The sequence below is a fragment of the Miniopterus natalensis genome, chromosome 4 (genome assembly GCF_054644295.1).
Source record: "Miniopterus natalensis isolate mMinNat1 chromosome 4, mMinNat1.hap1, whole genome shotgun sequence".
NCBI classification, from domain to species: Eukaryota; Metazoa; Chordata; class Mammalia; order Chiroptera; family Miniopteridae; genus Miniopterus; species Miniopterus natalensis.
In genome coordinates this window covers 20,022,188-20,034,418 of record NC_142084.1, presented here as the reverse complement: position 1 = coordinate 20,034,418, position 12,231 = coordinate 20,022,188, and the positions used below count along the sequence as shown (strand labels likewise).

At 49.6% G+C, this 12,231-nt stretch overlaps 1 protein-coding gene across 1 annotated transcript in view; it reads left to right on the top strand.

Annotated features, from left to right (window-relative positions):
- Window positions 1-11,318, top strand: part of SLC25A48 (solute carrier family 25 member 48) — a 41,756-nt gene extending 30,438 nt beyond the window's left edge. The window contains exons 5-7 of the mRNA XM_087815893.1: window positions 2,407-2,664; window positions 4,870-5,003; window positions 11,194-11,318. Of these exons, the coding sequence (XP_087672019.1) occupies window positions 2,407-2,664; window positions 4,870-5,003; window positions 11,194-11,316 (515 nt within the window). The 3' untranslated portion in view covers window positions 11,317-11,318. The remainder of the gene's footprint in view (window positions 1-2,406; window positions 2,665-4,869; window positions 5,004-11,193) is intronic.
- Window positions 11,319-12,231: the final 913 nt, after the last annotated feature.

Here is a 12,231-nt window from a genome sequence, read left to right as displayed (position 1 = left end):
TTTTATTGTTTTAATAGTCATAAATGGATCATTTTCAAGCAATAAAAGCTAGATTGCTTATGGAACAAAGCTGGGAGGATGAGAGAGAATTTCCTTATTGCTCCCTCTGGAAAGAGAAGGAAAGAAGTTCAGGCTCTTTGTTCACAGCACCAGTTGAGGTTGGGCAAATACTTTTTTCAACATCTGTACCTCCAAGCAAGCAGAATGTTTTCAGACACCCTCCTTCAAACAGTAACTTCTGAAAGCCACATCATTCCCATAGCTGATTCATGAAAACTTTGACTCAGATCACTGTACTTGGACATGAGTGTGGCCCAGGCAAAGTTTACATGTTGGGATAATTACATCTATTTTGTCTAGTGCCAAAATTTCCCAGGATCATCCCAGCGGTGTTGTGGTAGATTTAGGGTATCCAGTGACCTCTCAGTGGGCTTTCAAAGACCACAGTGTCTGATCTTGCTCTGAGCTCAGAGGACCCTGTGCCCCCCAAAGTGGCCACTAAAAGTGGCTCACTTCCTGTGGGATCTGCTGTGGAAGTGAGTGGGACTCAGTCACCTGCCCACATTGTAGTTGTTTTAACCCGCATGGCAGTGATTACTCTCCCCCACCCCCACCCCACAAAAGGAAAATGTAGGGTGAGTTTGTTCAAGCACACTTCCTAGAAAAATAGAAACCTCCTCCTCCACCTCACTGAGGTGTGTGAAAGGACAGGTTGCATTTTACTCCCAAATCTCCAGTTTGGGCTTGGCACCATGAAGCTGAATATTTTGGCCTAACTTTTCCTTTGATAAAGGTGGAGCCACTTAAGCGACTTGGAAGTTCAACTATATAATGAAATGGATCTGCCTCTGTACCAGCATGTGTAAAAGCAGATTGCGATGGTGCATACTGGCAGTTAAACCCCAGTGGCAAAATAGGCATGTGGTCACGAGCAGTCCTCTTTCCTGGGCATGCCATGTTCTTCAAGATGGGGAAAAGTTGAGAATGAGTCTGCTTTATCTGCATGGGGACAGGGAGGTCTCTCTGGCCATGAGTCGAAGCTGTGCTGTCGGGTCTGTACAGAGGAGATGAACATCAGAGATGGAGACGGGTGGAAGGATTAAAGCTAAGGGACAGACTCACTGCTTGCTGGCTAAGCACACCCCTAGAAGCCAGACAGGCAGCCTGTGATTTGCCAGCAGAGACCCTGGAGGTCAGACAAGGAGATAGCAGCCCTGTGCCCTGGACTTTGAGGGGCCAATGGCACCAGGGTGGAGTGAGTCAGTGAGGACTGTCCAGCCCTCCAGCCAGCACTTTCTGCACCCGGTCAGTGCCTGTCAACCTTGGTCTTAGTAATAATCTGTGGATAATTTACTGCACCCCTACAATGTTCCTAGAACAGTGCTGAGCACTTTATAGTTATTGCCTTCTTTATACTCCCAACAGCCTGTTCTTTTCTTTTTTGAACAAATGGTTTTCCAGCTTTATTGCGATGTAATTGACGTATAACATTGAGCAAGTTTAAGGTGTGCAATGTGATTTATTTGATGTACGTGTATAGTGTGAATGATTACCAAGTTCTGGTTAGTTAACACACCCATCACCTCACACAGTTACCATTTGGTGGGTGTGTACGTGATGGGAACTTTTAAAATCTACTCTCTCAGCAGCTTTCAATATACAATACAGTCTTCTTTATGAAGATAAGGGAACAAAAGCTGGAAAAAGGCAAAATATTTGTAGGTGGGGGGCCAGGATTTGGAACTGGGCCCAAATCTGATGTGCTTTTAAAAAATATGTTTTTAAATTGATTTTTATAGCAGGGGGAGAGAGAGAACTATTGGTATAAGAGAGAAATATCAGTTGGTTGCCTCCTGTATGAGCCCCGATCAGGGAATGGACCCATAACTCAGGTATGTGCCCTGACTCGGAGATGAACCTGCAGCCTTTGGGTATCTAGGACAACACTCCACCTGACTAAGCCACCTTGCTAGGGCTCGTGTCCTTTTACCACGCTGTACACAAGTACACATACACGCATGCACACAGAGTGTGCTGGATTTTCCAGCCTCTGCTTCAAGAAAGAGCTTGGTACAGCTCTTAATATTTGGTCCTGGGCATTCTGCAGTTACAACTGCTTAGAAAGACATAGTGATGGTTGACCAGAAACCCCTGGGCGTTCTAAGGCAATTGGTGCTTTATCACCTGGGTGGGTCGTCTCCGATCTGGCTGCACATGTTGGCAGGGGCTCTCTGTTGGGACTCCAGGGTCCCGGTTTGAGCTGCCAAGGAGGTCAGAAGGTTTGGTAAAAAGCACTGGGCCATAGGAGTGGGAACTGTCAATGGGCTGAGCTGGCTCCAGTGCCAGAGGATGGCCAGTCTCTTGTCCCCTGAGTCACTTGTCTTCTCCCCCGCCGTGTCTTTGCAGCCAACCTCAGTTTGAAGCCCAGGGCAGTGGCCCTTGGGGAGCGGCCAGCCTACCAGGGACCTGTGCATTGCATTGCAACCATTGTGCGGACTGAGGGCCTGGCGGGGCTTTACCGGGGCGCCAACGCCATGCTGCTGAGGGATGTCCCTGGCTATTGCCTCTACTTTATCCCCTATGTGTTCGTGACTGACTGGATCACATCCGATGCCTGTGCAGACCCCAGCCCCTATGCTGTGTGGCTGGCCGGTGGTGTGGCAGGTAAGGCAGCAATACTGATCCCTGTCCCTGTGCCGGCCACTGGAGTGGGACAGCTGGGGGGCCTACCTGCTCAGCCCTCATCCAGCAATTCCATGTTAAGTACCTACTATGTGCTAGAGAAAGAGCTAGGAGTGCAGAATGGACCTCCCTTTCTTCCACCCCCTCTCCACTGAACCTGTGGGGATGGCAAGTCCCTATTTGGGCTCATTCCACTTTCAGTCAGAAGATACGTTTTGAGCACTTACTCTGTGTCAGGTGTTACTGAGCTTTGCAAAGGAAATTGGTTACTACGGTTCACTTTTTTTGAATATTGGCATACTATACACCTTTCTCGTGTAAGGATCTCATTACCTCCAGAAGGTAGGAATGAGTCTCCCCATTTTTCAGGATGAGAAAGCTCAGGTTCAGAGAGATTAAGTGACCAACCCAAGGTCACACAGCTAGTGCAGACAGTAGCAGGGACTCCACAGTCTGAAAGATCCGAGTTCACATCCACACTTACTCATTTCGTGACCATGACCAAGTACTTAACCTTCATGCTCAGAACTCACACTGCATCCCCATGTCACGTAGGTTAGAAGATGATGTCCCTGCAGTGGTTCTTGAGGCCCTCTGCGACTGGCTGCCTGTTACCCGTCTGCAGTCACCTTCTGCCTCCGAGCCCCACCTTGCTGTGCTCCAGCCCCACTAGTCTCTTTGCTGCGGGCTGCCCATGCCTCTCTCCCCACCATGGCCCCTGTGATGTATATAGGGGACTATGTGACAAAGGTCATCGGGGACTTTGGCAAGCCCCATTTTGGTCAAGAGAAGGGTGTGAAAACATGACTGAAGTGGGATTGAGAGAGAGTAGGATAAAAGAAATTGGAGCACTTGCTCTAAGGGGGCAGAGAAATGCAGCTATATAGCCAGAGGGAGCATGGAAGTCAAGAGAGGATGCTTTTTAAGAAGCTGATAACATGGCGTGTTTGATGCTGAGAGAAGAAAATTGTCTTTCCTCCTCCCCTTCATCATCACAATTAGCTGTGCATGAAATTCAGCCAACACATAACAAGACCCACGTCTTAGCCACCAAACACCAGTATTTTCCCTGCCCCCCCCCCCCCCCCAGGCCTGGCTCATACCGGCTCCCAGCAAGTGCCCAGAAGTGCTTGTTGGCTGGGAGGACAGACAAAGCCCCACCTGCTTTCCTTTCTGGTGAGAGCACAGCAGGTGTGAGTGGCCTGGCAGGCAAACCTCCATCTGTACCCTGGCCCTGGGCTGAGGGACGGGGAGTGTGCCGGGGAAGCAGCCTGTAATCCTGACAGGAGGCAGGAGGAGAGGTCCAGAGGGCTCCCTGGGGGCCATGGCCACAGGCACTGAAGGCCAGGGTGGGCAGAGGACTTGGGGCAGGCAAAGGCCTCTTTGAGGAGTCTCTTGGCAGCAATTAGAAAACCTGCAAACCAGCTTCCTTGAACTTTGGCATCAGTTTGTTTTTCTCTCCCCATCCAAGAATGTGCTAGTTTTTGTGTTTACACAATAACCCTGCGTTGTTTTCCCAGAGTCCCTTAAAGTTACATAAGTGCTCAAACCAGGGCACCTGAGCTTATCCAACGAGAATGACCCTGGCGCAGGAGGCCCTAAGGCTTCCATTCCCTGTATCTGGAAAAGATAAGAGATTTTTAAAGACCGGCTCCTACTCTTCTTCGTAATCCCCAAGCTGGCCCCTCCTTGGCCAGCAGCCTATCTGCAAGTGTTTGTTTAGTTTCTTTATGTTCAGGATAAAGCCTGCCTCTGGGGAGCTGCAAGCCTTCAGCCTCAGGCCTCAGCCTGAGCTCTTGCCTGGCACCCTGGAAAGGTGTGCAAAGCACTGGTGAGGCCTATTCCTGTTTCTCCAATAAAAGCTGCTAATAAAGGCTTCCACTTACGAGGCACTGTGCTAAATGCTTCACGTGTGTCTGTTTATTTATCCCCATAGCAACCCGGTGAAGACAGGTACGGCTGCCCCATTTTACAGATGACAAACCAAGGCCTACAGGGGGAAGGTAATTCTGTGAAGTCCGACAGCAGGTCGCAAGGGAGGCTCAGGAACAGCCTTCACAGGCCCTGACCCTGAAGCTCTCCACTTCCTTCAGCAGCTTATTAAGGCCTGAATGGCAGAAATCTGCAGGGTCCCCTCCACACCCCAACCAGCCAGCCCCTGACACCTGTTTGTCTCTCTCTTTACAGGAGCAATTTCTTGGGGGACAGCGACTCCTATGGATGTTGTGAAAAGTCGGCTCCAAGCTGACGGGGTTTATTTAAACAAATACAGAGGTGTCCTGGACTGTATCTCCCAGAGTTACCAGAAGGACGGTCTTAAAGTAAGCCCCGCAGCAGTCACTTGGGGTCGGTGTCAGTCCCTGGAAGGGGGGGATGTGAGATTGTAGAGAAGGGAAACTGAGGTATTGGGGGTTACCATTTATCAAGCACCACAAGAGAAACTTGTCTCATCTAGTCCTTGCCCGGGCTACGGAGGAGGTAGGTGTGCGCCCCACCTGACAGAGGTTCAGAGAGGACTGGTAACCCACCTGAGATCAAACAGCTGCTGTGTGGCAGACCAGACCCCAACCCACATCTGTGTGCCACCAAAGTTTGGTTCTCATCTAGATAGGCTGGGAGATCCTCCCTCCCTCACTGCTCAGTGCCCCCCTCCCCCTGCTCCAAATGGGAAGCCCCAGACCCCCTCCTCATCACATCTCACAGGTTCCAGCTCCCTGATCTGTCTTCTGCTCTCCCACCCATGCAAGTCCAGACCCCATCACCTCTGGTCTCAGCTGTTGAGGCAGCCTCCAACCAGGCCTTGTCTCCCTCCTCTGCTTTTTCTCCTCCCTGAACCCAAAGGTTTTGTCCTAAACCCAAGCCCCTTCCTGCATCTAAACTGTCCCAGAATGAAGACCAGACTTCCATAACCTTGGCATACAAGGTTATAAACAAATTCATTCCTGTCTGTCTAGTCTTTCATGACACCCTGAACACCTCCAGAGAAACCATCTTCTTTGCTCTTCCTCAAATAGGCCCCTGATTTTCTTGACATGTCTCAGAATCTGCAGACTTGAGTTCAAAGCCAGGCCTGGTTACTTGTGCACTGGAAGAATCCAGACAAGTCTCTTTATCTCTCTGGGCCGCAGTTTCTCCAAGGATAACCATCCCTACCATGAATGACAGGGATATTTGTGGGTCAAGTTAAATTATGCATATAAAAAGCGCTTAGCTTAATGCGTCATACATAAAGACTTAGAAAGGGCCATCCATTTGTCATTGGCATTAGTAGTAGTAGTTTTATTAGTTTTAGTGTTACTGCTGATCTCTGGGCCTTGTCTCATATAGCTGCCTCGTCCCAAGCCCTCCAATATTTACTAACTGCCCACTACAGTGCACCCAAACTTATATTTGTTTTTGTTCCAATGGAGTGCTGGAACTTCTCCTCTGGAAACCTGGACTTCCACAAAGGCTGCCTTATCTGTGGGAGACTGCCCAAGTCAGTGTTCTCCAGGTGCTCGTGGGCCACGGCCAACAGGGACTAGGGCCATTCACAGACTCCTGCAGATTCCACTGCCATTACGAGGCCTGTCTGCCTATCACCTGATGTACAAACGGGAGCCACTTCTCTTGGGTCCCTTAGTATATGATGCTGGATCCCCCAACTCCCACAGAGGCACTTTTGTTCACGGATGGATACCAAATTGTTGTTTTGAGGTGGGGACCAAACAATGACTTGTGCTGCTATGATGCCAACATCACTCTCCCTACAAATCTGGTGAATTTTTAAATTTCAGTTATTGTACTTTTCAGTTCCACAATTTCTGTTTGGTTTCTTTCTGGGTTTTCTGTTTTTTCACTGATATTTCCATTTCATTCATATATCATTTTCTTGACTTTTCCCACTTTTTCCTTTAGTTCTTCAAGCATCTATAAGATAGTTGTTTTAAAGTCTTTGTCAAGTAGTTCTGCTATCAGGTCTTTTTCAGGGACAGTTTCTGTTTATTTTTTTAAATGCCTTGTGATTTTTTTGTTGTTGTTGAAAACTAGACATATGAATCTAATAATGTGGTAACTCTGGAAACCAGATTCTTTACTTTTCTGAGTTTAGTGTTTGTTTTAGTTTCTTGTTTTGTTTTTCTGATTGCTGCAGGCTGTCTCTGTGCCAAGGATCAGCTGTGAACTTAGGTTTTTCTGAGCCTGCACCTTTCCCTGGCATCTTCAGTCACTTTCTAATTCCAAACATGCAGTTGCTTTTGAATGTCCTAGTCTTTAAAAAAGAGAAAAATGAAGGGGGAGGAGCATCAGCCCTTTAAATTCCCTGAAAGTCACTTCAGCCAGAGGGGAGGGGCTTGTGTCAGTCCCGGGGTGGGGGTGGCATGGGGAAACAACAGTGGCACCTCTGTGACCAGAAACAGCAACAAGTGATTAGAAACAGATCTTCAATATTGGGAGGACAGGGTCCTTATTGCCTGTCCTGTGTCCCATAAGCTGTGTGCAGGTTGCTCCAGGAACAGTGCACAGCTTCCTACTACAGGGCTTGGGCAGAGGATGGGTAGCTGCTACTGTGCTAAGAGCTAAAATTGACTGAAATTTTCACAATTTACTGTCCAAACCTTCCCCTGAAAGTTGCAAGCCTTCAGTAAACTCCAGAGATCCAAAAACAAACAGATTCCACTCATGCAGTTGTCGTCTAGGTGAAGAGGCAGATTCTTACCGGTATTTCTTACTCTGCCATCTTCCTAGAGTTCTCATCTCAGTTGTCTTTTTTTATTTCCCCCGACAGAAGCACAGTTTATGGCTCAACCGGCAAGTACAGAGAAACACATAAGAGAGATTCAAATGGGATACTGTTTTTATGAGATATTTTTGTCTGTTATCTGAAATATTAATGCCATAATTCTAAAAATATCTGTAGAGGCAAAACATGTTGCTGATATTATTTCCTCTAAAAATTACTGTGCTCTGTAAAAAAAAAAAAAAAAAAAAAATGTCCTAGAGGGCAACTGAGGCCAGGTGATCAACATTTTTAGCTTGATAGCATTTGGCCCATAGTGTATAGTCAGATAGGTTTTAAGCAGAGAGCCATATGCAGCTTGATTCATCACCTCACTGACTGAGATGAATTTTAAAAATTTTTATTAGAAGGTTAAAAATATAGGTTATATATGAACATAGGAAGCATCCAAAGGTATAAGAGGTTATACTGTATAAATATCCCTCCTGTGGTTCCCACTCAAAGCAAGTGCCTGTGGTACTCGCTCAAAGGCAATCATAGTTATTTTGTGTGATATATTTTAAAAATGTTCACAGCCCATGCATACATATATGTGTGTACATAGATTTGTGAATATTTGTATGTGTGTTTGCTTACAAATACATATAGTAACAAAAATTCCCACACAGCCCTGGAAGGTTGGGATGTCTCCCAGTCATATTCTTTGCAGTGGGGGGAGCGCCTTCCCCAGGGCTGAGGGATGGTGCCTCTCCCACTCGGCTGGGCACTGGCTTTGTGGAGTACCCGCTCCAAAACGCTTCCACTGCGGCTCCCTGAGGCAGGTGCAAAGCCCTAAGCTATTCCCACTTTCCCTGGGAGGAGAACTCAGTGGCAAGAAAAAATTGGAAAGCAATAAAATAATGATGGTGCCCAATGTTAGCAGCCCGTTTTGTAACTCTTATGATTACCAGTAAAGCAGCCTCTATGATAGGAGATTGGGAGTCCATGGATGTTCAGGGCATTCCCAAGTCAGACAGAACAAAGGCCTGGTAGTTTTGGACCCATCCTCTGCCTGCTGTGAGAATCACTGTGGGCCACAGGGGCCATGGCTCATACTTGGAGAGTTATCAGCTGAAAGAAGGATGCTGGAGACAGGATTTGGCACCCTTTAGCTCCACAGAGGTGACTGTTGTGAAGGGGTTTGGGACAGTAGGATGAGGTTGGATAACTCTGAGGAGAGACAGGGTAACATTTGTAGTAGACAAGCTTCCTGGGGCACCAGGGTTGGTTGCTCTTTGGTTCTGCAACTTGGGGGGTCTGGAGCCTTCTCTCCACTCCAGGAATCCCCCATTATTGCAATCACCACTGGGACTCTTTCAGCTCAGAGACCATTCTTTTTTGTATCAAGAAGTTTCCTTCCTTCCTTCCTTCCTTCCTTCCTTCCTTCCTTCCTTCCTTCCTTCCTTCCTTCCTTCCTTCCTTCCTTCCTTCCCTCCCTCCCTCCCTCCCTCCCTCCCTCCCATCCATCCATCCATCCATCCATCCATCCATCCATCCATCCATTGATTCATTTAATAAGATTTATAGAGGGCCCTCTAGGCCAAGCACAGTGCAGGTGCTGGATCTCAGAGATGAGCCGCACACGCAGTCCTGTTCTCGCGACCCTTGCTGGGATTGTTAATGAGAGGATACGCAAGTCACGGGCAGTTGGAAGGTGGTGCGAGAAGTGCTGTGATGGCAGAGATACTGAGTGCACAGAAGGCAATGGGCCATAACCCATCTTGGGGTGGGCATGGGAGGACTACTAGAGGGTGCAGCCAGATCCAGGAGCATTCCAGCAGAGGCCCAGTGGTGGTAGAGGGTTGGCCCCTTAGGAAGAATGACAGGCTATCAGACTGCCCAGAGTGATGGGTGTAAGAGGCAGCCCAGAGAAAGAGCAGGAACAGAGGGCATGGGTTCTGACAGGCCAGGGGAATGTGAGGAACAACTCAGCCAAGTGTTTTTGTGCTCTGAGAGCTGCAGTAAAAGCCAGCAGATCTGCACTTTGACACCTTTCAGCCTTGCACAGCAGAGGCAGGCAGCCATAGCTGTTGGAGGGAGGCCACATCTGTCTATCTGCAGTGGCCCATGGCTCCTGCAGGGCCCAGAGCTATGGGACAGGAGGATCTGCCTGGCTTGCCTTGCCTGGCAGAGCCAAGCCCAGGTCCACAGGGAGCCTCTGAGGCACCTAGTATGGAATTTCCCTCCAGGAGCCTGACCCAGTTCCTTACCGTTATTCATTCACTCTGGGTGAGCCTGTGGAATTCCAGAAAGGTTAGACAGGAGGAAGGAGTGCTACTGTTATAAGCATCTCGCCTGCCCCTACCTGAATCTCTCCAGGGTTTGGAGGAGGGGTCTGCTTACCTTTGGGATCCTGTCCACCAGCTCCCTTCCTTGGGCCCGAGGCTTCCCAAGTCCACAAGGCCCCCTCTCCTCTTGGCCCTCTAGCTGTGTCTCCCAGGCTGCCACAGAATGGCAAGGCTCAGGCACCTTTCCTGAAGGAAGGTCACCTGATGACCTGACAATGACAGTGGCCTGCCCCTACCCTGACACCACAGTGGCTGACTATGAAGAAAACAGGAAATGCAAAAGGCTGGATTTTTGTTTTCTTAAAATTACAACACCAGCTCTGTTTCATCAACTTAGAAAGTTATACAGTAGTCAGCTAACAGATTTGCATCTTATGACTGACAGTTACTGAGTCATTTATGCTTGGGCAGGCATTTGCCTTTAGTTGTTTTGTCCAGAAAGGACATTTAAGGACAGTTCCTGTCTATTCCTCTGCTCACCAAAGCCTCTATGTGTTCTCACCACGTTCTGCATTATGTCGTAGTTACTCCTGGTTGGGGCGTAGCTCCCCTCCTAGGTTATAAACTTTCCGAGGGCTGGGATTAGATCACATCGATTAGTGTCTTCTTGCGCCAGGCCAGAGGGTTCAGGGAGGAAGGGAAGCATCTTATCATGTTCCCTAGGGAGGGAAGGCAGTACAGTGTTGTATTAAAGGCCAAGGTTAGCGGCTCATCCAGACAGGCCGCTGCCCCTCAGCACTCGCAGTGATGATCCCAGCTGAGCGCCACTCTGTCCGAAGCAGTGGCTGTGGATAATGACGGTGATGCAACAGTCAACACTAAGTGTTTCACAGCATCGTCTCATTCATTCCCTCAACAACTGTAGCAGGTCAGTAGTATGATTACCCCCGTTTCACAGTTGGAAAATTTGAGATTCCAGAGGCTGCCATTTGCCCAAATAACACAGCTACTAAAGGCAAGGCTGTGCCTCGACTCTGTGCCTACCCTCTGCAGCACAGCCTGAGTTCTCCCCGCCCGGCCCTTTGGGATGTCCGGTGACGCACCTGTCACAGTATTGGTCATGGCTGGTGCTCTGGCCAGCATTGCAGAGTAAGTGGAGTGGAGCGCTCTGACTTTGGATCCTTGAGAATCATGTGTGCACATGCATGTGGGCGCATGTGTGTGTGTTCACAATAGAGAGCAGCAATTAAACAAGTAGACGTGGGTGTTCACAGGGCTCAATGGTTTTGTCATAGTGCATGTGGGCCAGGGCCTGGAAGGAGAAATGCCGCCCACTGTGACCTGGGTCAGGGCAGGGGCATGGCTGGGGCATCCCAGGTGGTCTTCGGCTGCACAGGTCCTTTGGGCTCTGGGGGTCCAACCTGAGATGGGGGCCTGAGTGGGCATCACCACCAGCCCTCCCTCTGCCCCTTGGTGGCCCCCAGAGGACGCAGTCAGTTCCCTGTGATAACACCATCCCTGCCAAAGGTGTTTTTCAGAGGCATCACAGTGAACGCTGTGCGGGGCTTCCCCATGAGTGCGGCCATGTTCCTGGGGTACGAGCTCTCCTTGCGGGCCCTCCGAGGGGACTACGCCGTGACCAGCCCCTGAGCGCCAGGTCAGTGTGCTCCTTCCCAGCCGGCTGCACCTCCCAGAGCTTGAAACTCTCTTCTTTGCCATGAAAATCTCTCTGTCATTCGTTCCCTATCTAACCTGCGTTAGTCCTGGGGCTGGGATCGCCACCCTTCTCCTCAGACAGCCCTTCTCAAACGCCTGCTGTGACTGGGGACGAGCGGGTGCTCAGGAGCTGAGGCCACAGAACTGACCTCTGTACAGTATGCCCATCTGTTTTTCCATTCAGCAGCATCGATGGCCCTTGGAGAGAAGTGTAGTTTCACTGTACAATTTAATGACCCAGCCTCAGAAGTGAGGACTCAAGCCAGGGTGCCCACCCCCTGTCACATGGGCACCATCTTCCCACTTCCCTACTGAACTCAGAGCCTGAGTCTAAGCACCACCAGCAGGCTCCCAAAGCTCTAGGGGACAGCCTCTGCCCCATTTCCTTTCTCCCGCACCCATTCCTTCTCCCTTTCTCACTGCAGAAAGATCACAGCGGCCCAAAGGATCTAAAAACAGAAATCTGAGCAAGAGACTCTCTTGCTCAAATGCCTTCAATGGCTCCCCATTGCCCCCTGGGTAAAGCATCTCGTCCTCACTCGCCACCATCCTAAGCATGCCATCCTCACTCTCATCTCTGGGTCTTTTCACATGCTGTCCCCACCCTGTTTTCACACCTTCCCCCTTGTCCTTGGCTTCATCAACTCCTCTTTGTCATCCAGGCCTCGGTCTAGAAGTCTCCTCCTCCAGAAAGCCTGCCCTGCCGCCTCAGCCAGGAGGAGCTGTGCCTGCTGTAGGCCCCTCCCACGGCCCCTGCTCAGCCTCTACCCCGGCCCCTGTCTTCGAACCGCCTGACCATTTTCCTCACTCCCCAGCCGGCGTGAAAGCCCCAGGAGAGCTGTGACTATT